Genomic DNA, 22,792 nt, shown 5'->3' with positions numbered 1-22,792 from the left:
GCCTGGAGAGCTCTGTACAAGAGTGGGAAATATTGTTTTTATAAAAGGAAAAAAGAAATAATTTCAGACAGTTTGGTCAAAATGACAAAATCCAGGTTCTAACCCTGGAATGCAAGCTTTGGTCCAGCAATATGTTTGTTCAATGTCATTCCTCACCCCATATCTATGATTTAGATGTTTTCAATTTCACAGATTGCTTGTCACATGATGTAACATAGTATCAAAACATTGAGTAAGCATTTGGTAAAACTGATGTATTTTTAAAATTACAGGAATTTCATCGCATAACAGAATAGGAAAGGGGCCTTGGAGGTCTTCTAGTCCAATCCCCTGGTCAAGCAGGATTCAGGAAACCCTATATCATTTCAGATGAAATGCCCAATCTCTTTTTTAAAACGTCCAGAAAACCATTTGTCTGAAATATAGCCGTGATGGCGGTATATAGCCGTGATGGCAAACCTGTGGCATGCGGAGCCATTTCTGAAGGCACATGAGGCTACGCGCTGGCCAGCTGATTTTCAGCCTTTATTTTTGGCCATTTTTCACCCTGAAGCCTCCTGAAGCCTCTGGAAGGAGAAAAACGGCCCAACAGGCAACTTGGAAGTCCATTCCCAAACTTCTGGTTTATGTGTTGGGCCGTTTTCGCCCTCCCCAGGTTTCAGGAGGTTTCTCTGAAGCCTGGGTAGGGCGAAAAACGGCTCAATGGGACCCACTGGAAGTTCAGGAACAACTCTGGGTTGTCCATTGGGCCGTTTTTCTCCCTCTGGAGGCTTCAGGGGGCTTTCCTAAAGACTGCAGCGGGCACAAATGGCCCAACGCTCCTCCCAGAAGTCCAGAGGCTTCAGTGAAGCCTCTGTGCATGCGTGGCTGGAGGGCATTGCATTATGGGTGTGGGCATGCGTGCCCCCCCGTTTTTGACATGCCTCAACAAAAAGGTTAGCCATCACTGATATGTAGGGTATCCTGCTTGAACAGGAGGGTGGACTAGAAATGATCCCTTCCAACTCTGGTATTCTGTATTCTAAACATAATTAGAATAATTATAAGTTCTGAATTGTATAAAATTAAATCCTACAGAATGATTCTCTTTTTTGCTCACTCTGCAATGGAAGACATATGGCAGAAACTGATGTTCTTGAATATCTACCATTTTTCCTAGCTACCTCTGCTCAAACTGCTCAATATTTACCAACTTTTGATTCCTGCAGTTGATATGCATTATGTCTGAATGATTCTCCTAAACTTTGCAGAATCTCCCAACAAAAGGGATCAATTATATTCAAAATCTCTTTTATTCTCCACAATAGTGGCTCCCAACCTTTTGGTAAACAGGGACTGGCTCTATGGAGAAGAGTTTTTCCACGGACTGAAGGGGGTGTGATTTTGCATCCTGCCTGCATCCTGCAGATGGGGCTTTGCTTGCTTGTGTGGACCAGGTTGCTGCCATGCCACAGATCGGTGCCGGGCCTGGACTGGCTGTTGGGGACCTCTGCTCCACTATGAAAATAGATTTTTATCCATACAGGTAAAAAAAGATTAAATAAGTTACTTCTACTTTATTTTAATTATCTAATAGCAGAAATGATTTAATTTCACTCTTTGGGGAAGAAAATCAACTAGCTTAAGACAAAATCAAGGACGTTTAAGATATTAGTTGCTCTTCTTAGTAGTTCAATGTAGTTGTAATAAAAGTGTAAATATATTTGCATATATCTATCCCTCCACTATATTCTACATAATTATTTCTGCTTCTGATATTTCAAAAGAAAAAATACAAAGCACCCTGCAATGATTCTAGTTTCTGAGATTTCATTAAATATCATCCACACTTTGACACATTGGTTATAACTGGACATGTCATTACAAAAATGAGCAAAAGGGGAAAAATCAAATTAAATTCTTAGAATATGAAATTCTGTCAAGTATTGGACTCATGAATTGTTATTTACATTCATAGTTCTGTCTATAATCATTTCTTTATTGATTCCTTTTTACTACCACTATTTATTTAATATTGCTCTTCAAATTCATCTAAATCACTCTTTCTGGAAAATGGCCAACTAATTCTAATCCTATTCAAATTAATTATGATGTGTGGCTACTGAGATTTAAAGTGAAGAGAAAAGTGTAAGAATAATTATATTTCATTTAAAATTTCACAAGTCGTAGTATTTTTCAAAGGGATTCTAATAAAATAGATGATTTTTAAAAACTCCAACAGATGAAACTTTAAGAAGACTTATCGAACCATACTACCTAAATTTTGCAATTACATTTTGTTATGTTAGTGCTTTAATTAATATAATTAATTTAAATCCAAATTCTGTTTCCCCTTTTCTTTAAGCTAGATACACACAAGTTTTGGAATACTATTACCAACATAATACTGAATTCCAATAGATTATTTTACGTAGCCAATTTTAATCCTTTAAATAAAGCACTTGGATTAAAATATAATTCAAATGCTTGTGAATTATTTTTATATTTCTATTATAAATGTAGAACAAATTGATTAATTTGTAAATCACCCTGTGGAAAAAAAAAGCTGGTGAATGTAAAAATCAAAATAATTTAGGACTGATAACATGTGAAATTTCTTCAGATAATGCCTTAAATGCTCTGATTAAAGTATCTCAAAACCATTGGAAGGCAATATGCTTTTCTTACTATAAATTACCCTCTAATGACAATGAATGTTTCTTGTTTGGTGGTATATTCCATAAAACCAAAGCCATAATAACCACTTGTAGGATTGCTCCTTTTGAAAATGTAAGGATTCCTTTTGCAATATGGAAAATAAATTATTTATATTTGATATAAATACATAGTGGAACAGAGAGTTGAATGCCCTCAAATTATATTTATAATGCAGAAATTTTAAGATCACAACCAGCACTAATTTAGTTTCTTATACTGTAGCATCAAAAACTTTGTGTAGTTCATAGAAGATACTAAAAGCTCCTGTTGATTTTAATATTTTGTGCATATATAAAAATTTGCAGTGTTTCAAAATGCAAAGCATTCAAATTATAATAGGTAAAAGTAGTCATTAAAAAGTGGTAAGAAAAATAGAAAACAGTAAGCTCTATGTAGGAAGACTAATGGACTGAAAATAGTATTCAGATCTATTACAGCATATAATTTTATTGGATTATTGTAAAATAATATTTTCAAATGAGTAGTAAAATATTATTTCTAAAAAACACACCATGCATATACCAGTTGTTGATATTGTATTTTGTCAGATAGGAATCAGTGAGAGAGCAATAAGAATCAGTCAGAAATCAACTTGCAGAGTCAGTAGCAAAACTTAATCTAAAAATACATAACTTTTGTTGAAAATAATAGATTTTTTGAAATAATATAAAATTATGTGAACAATAAATATATTTGTCACCATACACCCCCAAATGTCTTCAGATTGGAAAATATTTTTCATGAAGCTATGTAATAATCAAAGCAATTTGTCAATCAAATAACCTTTCCTCAAAACAGCCATACAATTAGTACATACTAATTCCAAAATGATTTCAAAGTTGATAGAGACCATCTTACAAATCAGGCTTTGTGCTGTAATATGCTCTGCTTTTATGCTAAACACATCTCTGAGGTTTTTAAAGTTTAAAAAAATACCATAAAAATACTATAATTTACCGGAAACAAATTTAATGAAAAGATTTTTACAAATTTTTAACTATGGATAAAGGATGTAAACACACAAGCAAAAATGTTTTCATTCAAAATCATTGTCTACCAATTTCTTCATAATGAAATATTCAGTTAAGAAAGTATTCATTTTGTTTTTATCTGAAAAAGGTATTACACACACCTTAATACACTAAATTGCATTAGCACAGATCTGAAATTCCACTCAGAACTATCAGATAATTACTTCCTATGACAAAAGGCTGGGAACATTTCTTTTGTACATGGTGTTATTTTCACAACTGACCTGTATTCTTCAAAGAGAGAACAGGAAGGGAATGAATAGATTTCAAAACGACAGTTCCATTTTGAATCAACAGTCTACCAAAAGCTGTTGAAATGAAAAAGAACTCAAAAGCAAAAGGACCGAAAACCTTGTTGCGGCTCAAATGCCTTAAGGTTGTTATTTGTAGCATAGTACTTTGTCAATTTGGCTTCCTTCTACACAGCACACTTTCACAAGTGTTGCTGGATTAAAATGTGCCTAGCCTGACAATGAAACAGCAGAACCATCATGCATTGTTATGCAACTCATTGTCTGCAAGGGGGACTTGTAGCTGTTCTTTATTCAGCAAGTGCCAACTGCATGTTTAATCAATGTCACCACTCACTACCGTATGCAACTGAAGCCACTGACATTCCACTCCTCAGATCTGACTGGCTGCTAAGTTATGCAATGCTCTGAAGAATGCCTTGGGATTATTTGTCAGATGCTCTGAATGCAGGTGTGTAATATTCCTATCCTTGTCGCAAAACAACTAACTTTGTTCCTTCTGGATAAAAATATAAACAGGGCAATATAACTGCATCTACTACGTTTGGATTTACAACTCAGCAACACGAAGAAAACATCTTCAGAGAATTAACAAGATCGAGAGCACGTTACCAAAACATGCCTCTGGAATGTCCTGGGTTAACAGCTACATGTATATGACAAAGAGTGGGAGATTAAATTTTAACTGGAAGTCTCAGCTGTGTATCCACTGTTGGTACAGAATGTGCTTCGTCTGATCGAAGATTCAAAAAATTTAAAAGGGAAACAAACATACAACCTGGATAAGAAGAGCAAGGTTTTCCTTCCAAACATAAAATTGTTTCAATGGATAACCGACATAAGGCCTGCATTTCTTGGAAGATATTATAACATTATTGCATCTGCAGCCTAATTTATCAAGAAATTGTTCATGCATGCATACAATTTCTGCTCTGACTGAAAGGAACAGCCCTCCATGAAGATAAGGCTGTTTTTCCACTGCAGTGAGGAGTAAGCAGCATGTCTGATGAGATTTTATTCCTGATGCAATGTAGGGTAAGAGAGGCTTTTACAAATCTTTAAGCGTAAATTAGTTTATTAATTTTTGATTGCTGCAATCACTTTAATTTTAAATATAATTAAAATATTCAAAAACATGTAATTTCAATAGGCATTCAGTTATATGCCTTTCTGGATATTGTGTGTAAACTGTCTGGCATTCCATTCAGATTAGACTGAAAATTTTATTTCCCAGAGTAATATTTAAATGTAACAAATTACAAATCCCAGCATAACTACATCTTCATTTTTAACACCAAAAGATTATAAGGTGAACCATGCAACATAAGTCATATTAAATCTATATTAAAAACCACAAAACAAAAAGGAAACAAAAGACAATAGCTGGTATCTACCATAAATTGTATATATAGCACTTCTCCAAAATCTTCCTAACAGCATCGTGCTATCTGTTGCCACACTTCATGGCAACATTTACACAATTTTCTTTTTTTTTCTTTCCAGTTTAAATGCAGATTTTTAGATATAAAATCCACTAAAACCATTCTATCTTTTATATAAAAGGCTAACCTATTTGGGGCTATGTGATCAAACTTACTTATTAACATATCAACGTATACTAATTTAACTACCTGTCTATTTCCTGTTTATCTGTTTTTCAGTAAGCCACATATGTTTACTATGTAAAGTACAGGTGCAGACTCGGGGGGGGGGAACTATTCAGTTCAAAAATTAAAATTAGATTGGAATGAACTATACATTTCTCTTTTTTACTATGAAATACACAAAATAGAATACATGTTCATTAATATGTGGGTTATGCACATGTTGGATTTGTGTGTGTATGTATATGTGTGAAAGGGAGGGAGGATCCACAAAGTAAGTAATTTTTTTCCTTTTTCTAGCCAGCAGTCCAAACACTGGTGAAGGTCTTTGCAGAAAAAATGAGGAGCGCTGCCATTACAACGTTAGAAGATGTAAAAAAGCAAGAAGAAAGTGAGGAAAAAGAGGAATCTGTTTTAGCTCTGTTGGGAATAATTGGAACAGTGCTTAATCTATTTGTAATAATTTTTGTGTATATCTACACAACACTTTGATGGTTTTCTAGAAATCCAGAAAAGCACAGAGTGCAAAGGCCAGCAATGACAAATAGGATCAGTGAACTCTATCCAACAGGAAACAAAGCCTCAAAAGAAAATACACATTCCAGACAGAACTGCCCAGATAAAGGCCCAGCACCACTGACCATATTCAAATGTATCTTTGAATCTAATTAAGCTTATTACATGTAAATGAAAACAGTATTCAACTTCTAAATGATGAGTGTCAATATTCAAATTCTTAAAATGCATAGTGTTCTTCTGCCAGTGAACATGGGGACAGTGATAATATAAGCAGGTTACAAATAAAGAGAATGGTGCCATGAAGCCTACTTGTTTTATTTACCTGATCCCCATTAAGCTTCTGGATTCATTTAAATAACATCTGGGTTGGAATCCAGTGCACTTTCTACCATTATTAAGTGCTAAAATTTATACAACTATACATGAAATGTAGAAAGAAGAACATTGTTAAGCACCATATTATGAATAAATAAAATCTTCATTGATTAGCTTCCATGATACTTTTATTTCTTATACTGCTGACAATTCTGTCAGGTACTGCAATATAATGCTTGTAGGTATTAATTTATATCCATGCTTATAAGCTACACTCTATACAACATGTAATTGTAAAACAATGTTTGTATTGCAAATTGTAATTTTCAAGGGCAATTTTCATTAAAAAAAGTGAAGATCATGGTTTGGGGAAAACATAGTAACTGCAATCTACTATAGAAGTCTGACTTTAACAGAATATTGGAAAGAAATACATTGAGTAATTGAAATTTGAATCATGTATGATTTAAAAACAGTTTTTAAAACAGATGGTTTTAAAGTATTATGGTATTATATTGGTTCCAAACAATATATTCTCCATGGCCAATAACCTGGGGAAATCTTTCATGCATTTACTCAAAATTCCACTTAATTGATCCAAATAAACATTTTTACAGTTTTAAAGTGTCTCTTAGACTATAATATTTATGGGGGGGGGAACCATAATTAAACCAATGGGATTTATTTATAATTTTTTTTTAAAAAAGAACTGAGCTGTTAAATGTACATCAACTACACTGTTTTCCTATTCCATGTGCCAACTAAACCAATCATCTAAAGAATTATGGTCCATGACGTTGCCTTTCCTATTTTGCCTGTATTTTTAAGAACATTTTAATTAAAAGAAACATCATTAATATTTGAGTAAATAATCTTTGAAAAAATGTAATGTCTTTGAATATTAGATGTGACAATATAACAAGGCAGTTGTCCTTTATTACTGTTTAATATCTGATGAAACTCTAATTTCTAAAACAGGAAATAGGACACTAAACAGATGAAAAACTAAGTCCAATGGACAAGTAGGTTGAACCAAACATCTAAGCTGAAGTCAAAGTTTTTATCCACCATAAGGACCCATTTTAAATTTAAAACATGTACTGTGTATTGCTAAGAACTAAATTAATGTTTGGGAGACTGGTGAAATGCTCAGGCTTATAAAAGGACATTAAGAAGACTTAAAAGTGTTTTATTTCTCTGAAATGAAAGGAGACCTATATCTGGACATCGGATACAAAGAAAGGAATATGGAATAAGAATACATATAGTAATTGGACATGAAGAACTGACAAAAGATTATAGGACTGACGTAAATGAAAAAGAAAACAGAAGAGTATAAGAGCAGAAATGAAAAATGAACACATGGTGCTTGGGCAAAGATGCATATATAGGAGAAATGACAGTATAGGGCACATACATTTTTTATGAATATTTTTAAAAGGAAGTCCAAGATAAGTAATGAAAAAGAGAAATCAGTAAAGTATAGATCGTAGCAAGGTATTTGTCAATCCTTGTCAAACTATCAGGTACAATTAAATGTCTCTTCAGATTAGCATTTGAACTTGACAATGGTTATGATCAATTTAGAATGTTTACATTTTTCCAGGCAGTCTCAAGAAATCTTAAAGTGACTTAAAGTGGCATACCTGCACATGCACACGCACACAGTTCTAGCAAAATAACTTTGAATCAAGATATCTTTAAAGTATATGTGCTTACACCTAGTATTTGCACTCAAATACTAGAGCAGCCAGGAAGGCTATGGAAAGATAGTCAAATGTCATGATGTGTCTAATACCAGTGATGAGATTCAGCCAGTTCGCACCTATTTGGAAGATTGGTTGTTAACTTTCTAGGCAGTTCGGAGAACTGGTTGCTGGAAAAAATCTCCCCCCCCCCCCCACTTTACGGGACTAATCCTGTCAGGAAGGCAGGAAGGAAACATTCTGGTGTTGTTTCTTTATTGCCTTGCTTACAGAAACTGCCTCTCAGGTTAACTTTCATTACATTGTAACAGCTAAGGCAAAGTGCCCATTGATGTGAGTGACATTGAGGTGGCCATGCCCACCCAGTCACATGCCCACCGAGCCCAGGCTACCCAGCTGGTCATTAGGGCAGACAACCAATTGTTAAATTATTTGACTCCCACCACTGGTCTATACCTACGAAGATCAGAACTGCTTAATCAATGGTTCTTCACTCTATGAAAGCTGCAGTTTAAAAAAGTAGGGAAAAAAGAGAGCACTGTTTTTGAACTTTGTATTTGAAAAGGCTATTGAAAATACCATGGGTTGGTAAGAAATCAAACAAATGGATCATAGAACAAATCATTTAAAGTTCTCGCTGAAACAAATGTCCAGGCTTAGATTATATTCTGGATACATTATGTGAAAACTAGCTCTCTTGAGAAATTCATGATGCTTGGATAGTGGAAGGAAATTGCTTTAGAATTTGCTGGATCTGAAGCACGTGTTGTTTAATTAATTTGGCCTACTGATCTCTATAATAATCTGACAATTGATATTAAGAATCAAGTTCTTAAAATGATGTCTCAGCAGGTACTAGCTCCAGGCTACTAATCTGGGCTGATAATTAACTGAGGTTAGGTGTTCTTGAGAATATTACACTGTTAGCAGGATAAAAATAGCATTGTTGCTTTTGAACATTGGTGTCGAAAAAGACTCCTGAGAATACCATGAACATCTAAGAAAACAAAAGAATAATTGTACAAATCAACCCCGAGTTCCCATTCAAATGATGTTATTTCAGGTACATTATTGGAAAAACCTGACTCTCTGAAGAATGCTGGGACGATTGGAAGGAAAAACGATGAGGATGACCAGCAGCCAGGTATATGAACTCAGTTACAATGCCAATAAGTACACTGTTGGAAGACTTGGAAAACCAGATTAGAGACAGCACATCATGGAGAAAATCTATCTATGCAGTCGTTAAGAGTTGATAATACCTTGATGGCACCTAATCAGCCATAAGTTAAATACCACATCTTCTATTCAGCATTCCAGGAAATACACTACTGAGTGGCTTAGATGAATATTCTAATTATTTATTACACGATTTTTTTCTAAAGAGCTATGATATGATGACTATTTATAATACTTTTGAAAGTTAGATCCATAGGAATTAGGGGGGAGGTGCAATTTGTCACAATAGAGACATTCTTGAGATATAATGACTAATTACAAAATATGCAGACTGACCACTTGTTAGCTTTACAGATTTAACAACTTAAAACCAAATTCTCTCCTAACAGAAAATAAAATGATCAACCATAGGATGAAATTCCATATACTGTCCACTTTTATTGTAAAAAACACAAATGACAGAAATCTTAATGTCTCAAATGCAAATACTCATAAGCCATCAATTTTACATTCCTATACCAACTCATTCCCAACTACTAAAATTTTGTCTCACCCTCTATAATTTGAAACTAAAAAAAAACTTCAATCCTGCTTTTTTGCACAGCCAAGGCCTTCTTTCTACTTTTGATCGGTCTGGCCCATCTTTCTCAGGATTGAATATTTTGATAATACATACATGTGCAACTTACTGTGCTCTGCAAACTTTTTTCTTGTCCTTTATGCCTCAGTGGAATCTGAACATGGAAGCAGGGAGACTCCATGTATCTTATTCCACTTCTGAACTAGAATAACTTTCACAATATCAAATATCTCTTGAAATAGAAGACGGCTAGCACCTTTGGTAACCTTCCACCTTGTCCGTGGGAATCTTAGCTTGTACACTATCTTATATAAAGATTCCTATTTTTCCCAATCTAAAATGTGGCAGGATGGACAAACATGAAAAAAAATTGTCTCTTTGTTTGGGATTATAGAGCCATTAATCATTATGCAATTCCTTTTCCTCCCATTGTTTCAAATACTACTGTAGCATTTGTTACTATCCCTGCCAAACTACTCATTTTACTGTCATAAATCTTTGTTCTGTCTCCTTCATTGTATCTTTATAAACAGAAGTAAGATTTGGATAGGTTGCAATTAACATGAATTCAAATAATATGGTATTTGATTTAGTACAAATTATAAATCGATACCAGGTTGTGTTTAAGGCAACGCAAAATTCACTTAATGTCAGGCTAGCACAAGCACAATTGAGGCTAGCACATAAGCGGTTGTGGCTGGGGTTTTAGATGCTGCTAATTATGGATGCTGACTCTAACCTGAATTGGAGCATGCAAATTTGCTGAGATGTGGCTAGATGTGCATCTACCAGCATATTATAAAGATTTAAAAATAAGGGAAAAAAGTTCAGTCTATGCTGCTAAAATATTTTGAGAGGCAATTAAGATATTTTTGTCAGGATAGGTTTACCTTTAGGAATACTTTTTATATACTTTTTTTAAAAAAAATATTCTGTGAATTTCTTAACCATACGTTTATATTTTTACCCTTTGCCATAATATTTCATTAATATAGATATAAAATATGTTTACAAATTTTACGGTCTATTTCTATCGAGCTGGAATCAATTGCCACATTTTCTACAGAAACATCATTTCAAATAATGCAACCATTTTGAAGGCTTAATTAGCCACACTAATCAAAATCCACTTGTACCTGTTATTTTTACCTCTCAGAGAACAAGTACACTTGGACATGTTTACTCCAGAGATTTTGAATATTTGCAACACGTTTTTCCTTAGGAGCTGCTCAGAGTTTATTGAAAGAGGGGAAGCTATATAAATGTAATAAACAAGCAAGCTAACAAACAAATAGGAATGAGTTCACAAGAAACATTAACCCTTCCTGAAGAAGGAAAACTAATACAGTATAGGTATAGGTGCTTTATTTGTATGCCGCCCTTTTCCCTGGGGGGGACTCAGGGCGGCTCACAGTTCAGAGGGAAGGGAGGACAAACCAGATTAAACACATAAGACAATACATCGTTAAAAGCACAACATTCATACAATTCAGGTGGGGTTGAGGTCTTTAGCCCCAGGCCTGTCGGGACAGCCAGGTTTTAAGGGCTATGCGGAAGGTCTGGAGGGTGGTGAGGGTACGAATCTCCACGGGGAGTTCGTTCCATAGGGTCGGAGCTGCCACCGAGAAGGCTCTCCTCCGCGTGGTTGCCAGTCGACACTGACCGGCTGATGGAACTCGGAGGAGGCCTAATCTATGGGATCTAATTGGTCGAGTGGAGGTGATTGGCAGTAGGCGGTCTCTCAAGTATGTGGATAACCTGCTAGTGGTAGCTCTTGAAAACCACATTAGGAGATATTCTTGTCACAGATGACACTGAAAGGATATAAAATATACAGCAAAAAACTGCAATTTTACTTCTGAGAAGTTTTTTATTTGGGACACCTAATTTTGGAAATCTAATTTAAAACCCAGTCATATTACTTGTACAGTAACATGTTCCATAACTAAATTCTGAGAGTTTTTCTAGGGACCATTAATTTCTATCATCAACACATCCCTAAATATTCCACTTTGACTAAGCTTCTTTATGCTTCAAACTTTATTTATGTTCCATATAATTTCTTATCTTAAGCAATTGCTTTCTACCATTTCTGCTTTGGAGAGACCTGATATTAAAAAAACCCATTTAAATTATATAGTCATAAAAAGAGCAGATTTCTTGGTATAACTGGATGGATACCATACAAACATCTATTATTCTATGGAAGTTATCCTATGGCAAATATCTTTCACCCTGCTTGCATGTTGTTGCAACTGCTGCTTTACTAAATGATAAATCACAAAGCCTGATATTAAGAAATCCTCCTACGATAGCTGTTTTGCCATATTAAAAAACCTACATAGAATTTTCTCCCCAAAGACTTCTTGTTATGAAGTAATCTTGTAAACTGCCAAAAATGTTATTTTAGTTCACTGCCCATTCTTGAAGCGCCTTTCCATTTCCTAATCCAACAGAAGGCACTTTGCTCAAATTATTGCATGAATGTCACTTCTACCAAAATTCTTTGATATTCTCCTGGCAAATCATGACCTGATGGCTTCTATCCCAAAGGTAAAATATTTTTTTATATTTATATAGCTCCTCATCTCACAAATATGCGATTCTGGTTTGCATACAACACAACAACAGTTAAAAGTTTCAACAGTCTAAAAACAAAGCAAACAAATGAATAAAATATATAATATAATCAAATCCGTCCAAAAGTGGGAGAACAAACATCACTTAATGTCATGTAGCCAACTTGCAGAATCTCTCTGGGATCCCCAAGGTTGGTAGGAAAAAACCCCACATGTTTTAAGAGCATTCCAGAAGGCTAACAGGGATTGGGCTATCCTCAACTTGGCAGGAATGATATTCTTGAGGATGTAGGCCATAGCAGAAAAAGCAGACCACCCGAGTCCTGACAGATGGTGCTAATTTGGGGACAGGGCCCACAGTATTCCACTCCTGCCTGACATGGTGGAATGGGTAGATGTAATTGGGAAGAGAAAGTCCCTCAAATAACCTGGTCTATGCCATGTAGGGTTTAAAGGTCAAAACCAGCACCTTGAATTGCACCTGGAAGCAAATCAGCAACCAGTGGAGCTCACAGAACACAGATGTAACATGTATCTTTCTAGGGACACACTTCATTGTCTGTTCAGCTGCATTCTGAACCAGGCTGAAGCTAACAGATGAACTTCAAGGATATGAGTTACTGTGAGAGCCTCACAATCCAGGAAGAAGCACAACTGGGCACAACACAAAGCTGTGAAAAGGCCTTCCTAGCTACAACTGCCACTGCTCTTTGACAAAGGGTCATGAGTCTAGAAGACCCTCAAATTGCACACATAGGCATGCATATGTACTTAGTACTTGGTTTGGGCCCCTTTTGCAGCAATTACTGCCTCAATTCGGCGTGGCATGGAAGCTATCAGTTTCACCTTTTAAGTTGCATTACTGAAATAAATGAACTTTTGCACGATGTTCTAATTTTTTGAGTTTCATCTGTACAATCTTTAAACAAGTAAATCGATTTCATATTCCTTTCATTTACACAACAATTATTTTTTGCAAACTGCAATAGCATAAAACCTCTTCCTTCTATGTCTTACCTCATATGTAAAAACAAATAATTAAAGCCTTATAATTCAATCAGATTATAACTCTATTAAGACTTACCAGAAAAAGTAATAAAAATAATTTTTAATCTCTTGAAATAATTCTCATAAATTAATGTATTATCATCTTTCCTCTCCTCTCAGAAACGTCTCCCCAACTTTAACACTTTCCTTCAATTTCAATACTATAGATCCGGGATGGCGAACCTATGGAACTCGTGTCACAGGTGGCACACAGAGCCATTTGTCAGGGCACACGAGGCATTGCCCTGTCAGCTGGCTAGCGCACATGCGCCTGCTGGCCAACTGAGTTCAGCCTTTTTTAAAGCCATTTTTTGCCTTCCCCAGGCTCCAGAGGCTTTATAGGAGCCTGGGGAGGGCGAAAAGAGCCCCCCCCGTCCCCTCAGAGGCCCTCTGGAGGCTTCAGGAGCTTCCCTGAAGCCTTTGGAATGCAAAAAACCGGCCCTATGAGCAAACAGGAAGTTCAGGAATGGACTTCCGGGACCTTCAGGAGGCTTCCCTGAAGCCTCCGGAGGACTAAAAACCACCCTACGAGCAAACTGGAAGTCACTTCCGGTTTGCTTGTAGGGTTGTTTTTTTGCCTTTCGGAGGCTTCAGGGAAACCTCCTGAAGGTTCCTGAAACCTCTGGAGGGCCCCCGGGGGCGTGGGAGAGACTGTTTTCGCCCTCCTCAGGCTCCTATAAAGCCTCTGGAGCCTGGGGAGGGTGAAAAAAGCATGGAAAAATGGGGGGGGGTCGCACCTCTCATGTGCGTATGAGCACTGGGTGTTTGTGCGTTGCATTATGGGTGCAGCACGCCTGCATACGAACCCCCCTGCGCTCCCCCCCTATTGCATGTGAGCCAAAAAAGGTTCGTCATTGCTACTATAAATTGTCATTTTCTGTAAAAATATAAGAAACATCTTTTCTTCACGTATCTTATCTATAAATGAATGTTAAAAGCCTCCTTATTTAGCCCTGGGTAAAAAAAAATTAAAAGCTGTTAGAAAAAAAATCACATATATTTTAACATTGATCCAATAAGCCACCTTTATAAACCTTCCTTTTACTTTTAAAAGTAATGTTTATTCCTTTCAAACAGTGCCTCAAAATCCAATTTCTTTCTTTCTTCATAAATAAAACACATCTTTCTTGTTCAAAATAAGAAAGCTGACAAACTTCTGAGTTGAAATCCACACATCCCAAAGTCTTCTTTTTTATTAATTGTATCTCCCTTTTAGCTATTAAAACATCAGCTGATTTAATTTGTAAATCTTGTATAAAATCTTGTTCCTATTCTTGTATCCAGTCAATTTTAAGTTCATATTCAAAATAGTTATTTCTGAATTCTATCTTCTATCTCCTCTTTTGAACCCATTTTTATTGTAATAGACAATCTTAAAATAAGTTCTGAGTACATATTGCCAAATACTGTATCTTTGAATTCTTTTAGAGTTAAAATTCCTTTCTCCAGTCTGAATTAGTGGATTTTCTCCTTTAATTATAATCTTTAGTCTTTTTGTTTTTCTACTTTCCTGTTTCCTGAAAATAAGACCTCCCTGGGTGGCAGAAAGGCCGGATCCAACCGGAGTGTAACCCGGTCTGCATGAAAAATGCACAAGTCCTCCCAAATTGAGAGAGCTGCCAACTCTGATCCTCTCTTAGCTGAAGTAATCGCTATGAGAAAAGCTGTCTTCAGAGTCAAATGCCAAAGGCCAATGGAACGTATGGGCATCGTAGTCAAGGCTCACAGAACCAGTGGAAGGTCCCAGGTGGGGAACCTGTGGACTGTGGGTTGACATAAGTTGGACACCCCTTTGAGGAAGCTTCTCACCTGAGGGTGCTGCCCTAAAGATACAGCCTGATGTCTAGCTAGGATGGTTGAGAGAGTCGCTACCTGTCAGCGAAGGGTGTTGGGGGACAGCCCTTTGTCCAACCCCTCCTGCAAGAAGTCCAGCAATTGTGGGATGGATGTCGAAGATGTCCAGAGAGTTACACCAGGTAGCGAAAATGGCCCAGATAGCATTATAGATCCAAATCATAGATGGAAGTAGATGGTACGGATGATCTTGTTTGAAAGCTTGCCTTTCCTCAGGAGTTCCCACTCAAGTACCAGATGGCCAACTGGAGCCAGCTGGGATCCGGATGTACTATGGCCCGCTGGCTAAGGAAGAATAACTCCTGAGGTATTCTCCATGTCTGTGAATGGAGAGGTTGACAAGGTCCGCGTACCAGGATCTCCTGGGCCTGTGAGGTGCTACTAGGAGAACCTTTGCTTCCTCTGACAATATCTTCCGAATCAGCTGTGGAATGAGAGGAAGCGGCAGAAAAGCATATAGGGGCCAGTGGCAGTGCAGAGTGTCTGTTCCCTCGGCCTGCGGTGTGGCATTTTCTCGAGAAAAACCTTGGGAGTTGAGAGTTGGCTGGACTGGCGAACAGATCGATCACCGATAGACCAAACTTGATGTTTAGTTGATGAAAGGTTGATGGATGAAGACGCCATTCCGAGTTGTCGATGGTCGTCCGGCTCAGCCAGTCCACCCTCACATTGTCCACTCCTGAGATGTGGTCCGCACGTAATGAGGGTAGGTGACGTTCTGTCCACCTCCCCAGAGCTCTCGCTTCTGCCATGAGGGACTTGGTGCCCACCTGGTGGTTGATGTGGGCCTTTGTCGCTTAGTCTGTGAGCACCAAGACATGGCGACTCACAATGTCCTTTCGAAAGTGGCGTAGGGCCAGCCTGGCAGCCCTTAACTCTAGCCAGTTTATATTGTGTGCTGGCTCGTTTTGCAACCACTTGCCCTGAGTCACTTATACTTGAAAGTGGGCGCCCCATCCTTGGAGATTTGTGTCTGTGGTGACCACCAGATGGTTCAGCACCTGGAAGAGGCATCCTTTCATCACCGCACTGGACCCCCACCACCGTAGGGACTGTTTTACCTTTGGTGGAAGTCTGACCCATATGGGAGAGTTGCTGGCTTTCGCCCGCTGAATGGGCAGGAGGAACCATTGTAGTTCCCTCGCGTGAAGTCGTGCCCAGGGAACTATGCTTATGCACGATATCATGAGTCCCAGAAGCTGTGAAAGGGACACAATGGACGCAAACTGGTTCACTCTTGCCTCCCGTGTACGGGTGATATTGCGCCTGCGGTCCAGTGAAAGGAACACTCGGCAACAGAGAGTCTATTAGAGCCCTGAGATGCAAGATGCGGGTCGAAGGTGTCAGTTGACTGTTTTCTCGGTTTACCGAGAGCCCGTGTTTCTGCAAGGTGGTGATGGTGGTTTGCACATCTCTGAGAGCTTGGTTGATGGACACTGATTGAATCAAGATGTTGTCCAGGTAACAAAGAAAACGTATTGAGTGCGAGCGCAGATGGGCCGCTACGACCGTCAGTATCTTGGTGAAAGTCCTCGGTGCTGATGATAGCCCGAACGGCAGAGCTCTGTACTGATAATGCTTGCCGTCATAGTGGAACCTGAGGAACCTCCTGTGGGACCTGGGATTTGGATATGCAGGTATGCCTCCTTCAGATCGATGGAGGTCAACCTGTCCCCTTGCCTGATGCAACCTAGGATGGTTTGTAAGGATTGCATCTTGAAACGCTTGTAGGCCGGATGTCGATTTAGGTTCTTGATTTAGGTTCTTGAGGGCTTTATGCCTGCGGGCTTCAGCTTTAGATAGGGCCTTGCCACCCCTGGGTTAGGAATCCCTTTCCCCTTGGTGCCCTTCCTGCCCTCCCCCTTCTCCTGGGTATCTGGCCTACTATGTTTGAGCGAGGGGACTGAATGTTTCTCTGGCGCTCTATGGTCTCTGTCAGCCATAGCGATCTTCTACTGGAACAGTCTGACGTGGATGGTTCTTCAGGGAGATTGTATAGGCAGCAGACAGGCACCGGTGCTAAGCAGAAGGCTTGGGTGTGCTCCACAGATCTGTCAGTAAGACAGGAGTATGACAGGATGGCCAAAACTCTCCTAGGCTGCCAAACGAGTGTTCTCTGAGGGAGGAGATCTTGCTAGAGCCCCGAACGAAGGCTAAGAGCTCCCTCACGGCGATTGGCAGCTGGGAGGAAAAAGCACGGCAAGTCTAAACGGCCCATAGCGCAAAGCGCGTGAAAATGCTTTAAACACTTTAAAATGGTCGCCGCGCTTCTCAGACACTCAGGGAGCTGTCAAACATAAACCGGAGCCTCCGACGAGTACTCCAGCAGCCGCAACAAGGTGAAAGACAGCTGGGGGAGAAGGAAGCCTCCTACCTTCCCCCGCATTTGCCAGCAGCTGTTGGACAAACACCCCGACAATCGTGAGCTCCGTCAGTGACGGGCGCTCAAATCCAAGCCTCACCAGCAATTTCAAAGCGAAGGCAACAGTGAAGAAATTCCCTGAATCTAACTACAAAGAAAACATAAAAATAAATAAAATACTATGCTAGCTAATGGAGAGTCCCAGTCTATTCGCTCAAGTACTGAGGAGCTCCCCCAAGACGTGTCCATTTTGGACTGGGCTGAGTTTTTGAACTGGTCTTCAATGAGGAGACGAGGCGTGGTTAAAACTTCAATTCAGTCCATGGGCGAATAAGCGGAATTTAACCCATGCTTGGACTCCCCAAGCAGCGCAGAGGAGAAATTGAGGATTCTATCTCAGAATTCTAACTTTTTGAATAAACAATATTAGAAGTAAAAACAGTTAGGCACTTGGAATTCTAAGCCACAACAAACATAACAAACTGCTAATAAGATTGGTGAATGTGAACTGCAGGAATGCAATCACAGCCATAAAGAATGAACAACTAAGACTGGGAATTCAATAGTTTTAGATAGGAGCTAAATTAAAACAACAGCTTAGACCCAATTTATAGACTTCTATGTTTAATCCAAAGGATCCGTTGCACAAGGAAGGTAGCATTTCATCCTCTCCACCTCCATGCATACAAATTAATCTAATCAGAAAGGTTAACTCTATTAACAACATTACCTGCTATCACATGACTAACGAACATTTTAACTTTTACTGTAACATCTCAAATAAAAAAGATGTAAACCTAAAAAAATTGTTCTTGTAACAAGAACTTGTTTATAGGTAGACCTCAAAGCATAATAGAACTCAAAACATTTCTAGGGAATGCAAGCTATGCATTCTGAACTTTAATATCAGGCAAATGTTACACCTGCCCCCTAATACACAGACACCTTATATATACTTTATAAAAAGTTAACTGAACAAAACAAGACAAAGTTTCCATGGAGAATATAATTTAGTCCAATGTGGCAGGAATCAGGCCTTTAGGCACTAGAGAATCTTTCGACAAAGCCAAAAGGGCATTCAGTTTCTCAGCGCAGTCAGTTAAACAAAATTAAGCTGCATTAAGGAAGACTAAAAAAATCAGTATAGAACAGGTTACCTTGCCTATTAGAACCATTACTTATCATTTTACTGAATCATAAAATGTTTTACAAGTGATTCTTGCAAGTTGAATTGATTGGACAACTATTGTTGTTAGTTGCTTCTTTTGACTACCTATATCTTTTAGGAAGTCTTGGCTATAGTTTTATCACTTTAACTCATTCTCAACTGACATCTAGATTTTTGGGAAGTCGCAACTGAATAACTTTTGTATAATCATAATAATGTGCCAGTGAGATTTAGAAAGACTTTATAGGATTTGTAAGCAGAAAAGACAGAATCCTACTTTACAACTGAGTAAATAAATGTTAGTCTTTTGACAAACTGTACTGAATTGGATTCAACTTTGTGCAGTTTCAGCTAATACTCAATTGACGCGATGAAAAAATAATTGTTATCCTGAAACACCTCTGAGCCACACTGCTGTAAAAAGCATCATACTTTATAGAAGTTTTAAATATTCATCTTTCACATTCACAAATGTATATAAAACACAATTTACAGAAAACCCCCAAAACAGTTATTTTTGTTATATAACAAAATGTGATAAAATATGTATAATCTATTAACATCCAAAGCACAGAAGATAAGTTATACATCTCATGGTTTGAAGTGTAATTATATTCATCTTTAAGGTGCTAGTTTCTCACACATTTTACAGAAACTTCAATGCATCTGAATTTCATAATATGCTTTGATACAACATTACACACACTTAGCATTTCTACATTGGATTGGAAAACAAGTTGTTTTGAAAAACAAAGAGCAATACACTACCTGAATCATTGCGGAGGTAAGATGACATTGCTGGAATAAGACATGATTGACTAAGTAGCTCTAGCAAAACTGATGGAAGGGCACTGCTGTTTTGTCCTCTACTTTCATGGCTGGACTGGATATCTCCATTTGATGTGCTGCCTGCAGGATTTATGTAGCTAGCTAGAACCTGAAATTTAAGACAAAGACATTAAGAATTTTACTGAGATGTGCACATAAAGGATATGAACTACAAAGTAGTAGTTCTTACTATATACAATATGTAGGAAAACTATTTAAAAATCTCTTCTTCATTACTACAGAAAAATAATATATTTAAAATAAAATTAATAAGCATTCTTCATCAACTTCAAAAACCCATTTAGTGAACAATATAGGCACTCATATATCACTATAGAAATTATCATATTTAATTAAACCTTATACTTCTCTGCTCAAAACAGATTGCACATGTTAATGTTGGAAAGTTTTCAATAATGGAAGAAATGGCATTCAATACCAATCAAAGGGAAATTCAGTGTAACTCCTAAATGGAAGATTTACTTTTTGGTAAACTAATGTATATGAATATTATATTGTTCTAATACCTGTAAAAGACATGTAACATGCTCTTCTTCCAATCTTTGTTTAGTTAGAGCTTGTTCCACATCCCATCCTGAAGCAGTAGAACCAGTTCCAAATCCAGTGCCTTTAGCCCAGTAAAGTTGCTGTTCTTCTGTTGATGCACTATTGTGTGTGCTTGACATCTGCGTCTAGTTAAAAAAAATTACACTATCATTTGGAATTGCATAGATTCATATTCTAGATCAAAATAGTCAATAAAATCCTACTGAATAAGCCCTCCTTATTTTGGTATCTGGCTTATGGATAAGAAGGGATACGTTGAAAGCTTGCTTAGCAAAGATTCTAACAGGTCTTTACAATTCGTGCTTATCCATTGTACCTGAACTGTGGGATGACATTTATCTACTTTGCTGAATGTAAATGTTTTACGTACTGTATATCAGTAAGACAAATCTCCTTCTATTGCTAAACAGTGGTAAGCACATATAGTAAACAAAAGTTAGATAAAAAAAGATTTGCTTCCCTATCTGCTTAACAAAAATGAGAGTGCAGGTTTCGATAGTAAGGTCAACCAGGTATAATGGCTTGTGTTTCACAAAAAATACTTTTAAAAAATCTGATAATTCAGAAAGCTATTCTAACCTATCTAACCTATCTACCCACCCATCCATTCAGATAATTTATTGTGTTACGTTAAGTAACTACTTAAAACAATTGTGGTATTAATTGGAAAAATAAGTTTGATCTGAATGACTATTAAGTTCATGAATATTCTTTATCAACAGCTTTCAGTTTTGAGAATAAATTGATAATCACAACATCACCTAAGTAGCAAACATTCTGTTCTACATTACAAAATACTTTGTGTACACAAAGTTATATTATCATGTGTCTTTGAAGCAATTATATTGATTTAAAAGCAAGACTGGACAGTTTCCATAATGTTTTTACATTGCATGTGCTAATTAGGTCTCCACACAAATTGGGAAAAGTCACATTATGAAAGGTGATGTGAAGCTAGGAAATATTATCAGTCAGTTTTTAGGGGGGGGGAAACTCCTTATATGAACTGGCGGTTTTTTCTGGAACTCAGACAAAGTTGACATCTTTCCACCAAGTTCCAGGCCACTGAACTTCCAAAAAGCACACAATGCTTATATAAGCTTCAATTACAAAAACTGGACATAATAATGTCTTTATAATAAACAAAGAACTGCTATTAGAAAGACTGAAGGAATTTGGGATAGACACTTCAGGACATGGCAGATAAAAACACTGTATCCACTACCAATGAATTAATTGAGACTTGTTCTCAAAGAACCTGCTGAGAAAGCTTCATGTTGACAGCTTCATTTTGTAAAATAATCTTGAAAAACAATCCTCTAGCAAGCACACTACTGTGGAAATTGATTACTGTACCATCCTTTCAATATCATGCTACTCTTCTGGATCATTAAGCAAAACAAATATTATTTTAAATAACTACTGATGCTCTGAAATCCATAGCGGTAGGCTTATATGTTTAAATAGGTTAGAAAATTGAGGTCCTTGTGTTAAAAAAAAAGAGCTGTATAATTAAAACTCGTAAAAGTATTATTTGAGCTATCCAAAATTAAGGCAGAAACATTAACATGCCAATTTCCCTTTTTATGAAAATGTAGAGTAATCATTATCTGGAAGCAATTATTTGGGCAGTCAACCATACACAGAATAACAGGGGGGGAAATCCTCATAGATATTGATAATAAAAGACATAAAGTTGGAGTATATATATATAAAAAATTCCTCCAACATCTTTATAATTCTGAGATCATTATTCTGGAGTCAAACGCACCTCTGTTTGGTTGGAACCAGAATTGGGAACTCTTGGAGCGTGGTGACTAAGAGCAGACAAACAAGCAAGAATAAGGTGAACTGCACCAATTTCCAGGGCCATTCTCCTCAGAAGTACTCCATCATCAGTAGTCAAAGGCGTAGTGCTAAACAAGCTGCGCAGCACGTGAAATGGAAGAGTTGGAAGAACATTAGCTGAAGGAGACTGGAGAATGTGACCTAAAGAAAAGAAAGAAATAAAACATTTCAATCGCAATGGCTTGGCATAATGCATTAATCTTCAAATACATACCAAATATTTTATTAGGTGTCTAAAATGCAGCTTTTGTTTTATTATACATTAAGTGTCACCGACTGCAGGACTTGTGGAAAGCAATGGAAAACAGATGCAATGCCCTTCCATTATGAAGTGTATCTAGAATATAGTGTTAATATGCTTGAAAGTGCTGCAGCAGGAAAGGAAAGCGCATTTGCTGTATGGTAAGTAACGAAACTTGGCTTGTATTCAGTTACTAAACCAATTTAATGTTTTTCACACGTCATGCCATTATGAGGTTATACTCCTTGCATGTGACTATTGTCTAGAATGTAGGCCAAATTTTTAGAATGTTTTTATATGAGAATATTTCTTACAAGAGGATAAAATAGATCTTCTCCAAAACCGTCCACAACATAAAAAAATTCAATAAGTATTACCTTGTTCCTTTGGGAACATAACTTTTGTACATGCAATTA

At 37.2% G+C, this 22,792-nt stretch overlaps 1 protein-coding gene and 1 long non-coding RNA gene across 10 annotated transcripts in view; one reads left to right on the top strand and one right to left on the bottom strand.

The window, feature by feature from the left end:
- Window positions 1–22,792, bottom strand: part of BIRC6 (baculoviral IAP repeat containing 6) — a 153,109-nt gene that overhangs the window by 21,408 nt on the left and 108,909 nt on the right. For all 9 annotated transcript variants that reach the window (XM_032216649.1, XM_032216653.1, XM_032216657.1 and 6 more), the window contains 3 exons: window positions 22,059–22,276; window positions 20,248–20,412; window positions 19,661–19,829 (listed from right to left, as the gene is read on the bottom strand). In XM_032216649.1, coding sequence (XP_032072540.1) covers window positions 19,661–19,829; window positions 20,248–20,412; window positions 22,059–22,276 — 552 coding nt within the window. The remainder of the gene's footprint in view (window positions 1–19,660; window positions 19,830–20,247; window positions 20,413–22,058; window positions 22,277–22,792) is intronic.
- LOC116508148 lies at window positions 4,362–7,041 on the top strand. The gene is made up of 2 exons (XR_004255288.1): window positions 4,362–5,014; window positions 5,884–7,041. It is a non-coding gene; the product is annotated as an uncharacterized LOC116508148 (long non-coding RNA).

The sequence above is a fragment of the Thamnophis elegans genome, chromosome 4 (genome assembly GCF_009769535.1).
Source record: "Thamnophis elegans isolate rThaEle1 chromosome 4, rThaEle1.pri, whole genome shotgun sequence".
Classification (NCBI taxonomy): Eukaryota; Metazoa; Chordata; class Lepidosauria; order Squamata; family Colubridae; genus Thamnophis; species Thamnophis elegans.
The sequence above is the reverse complement of the archived record's forward strand: the minus strand, read 5'-3'. Positions and strand labels throughout refer to the sequence as shown.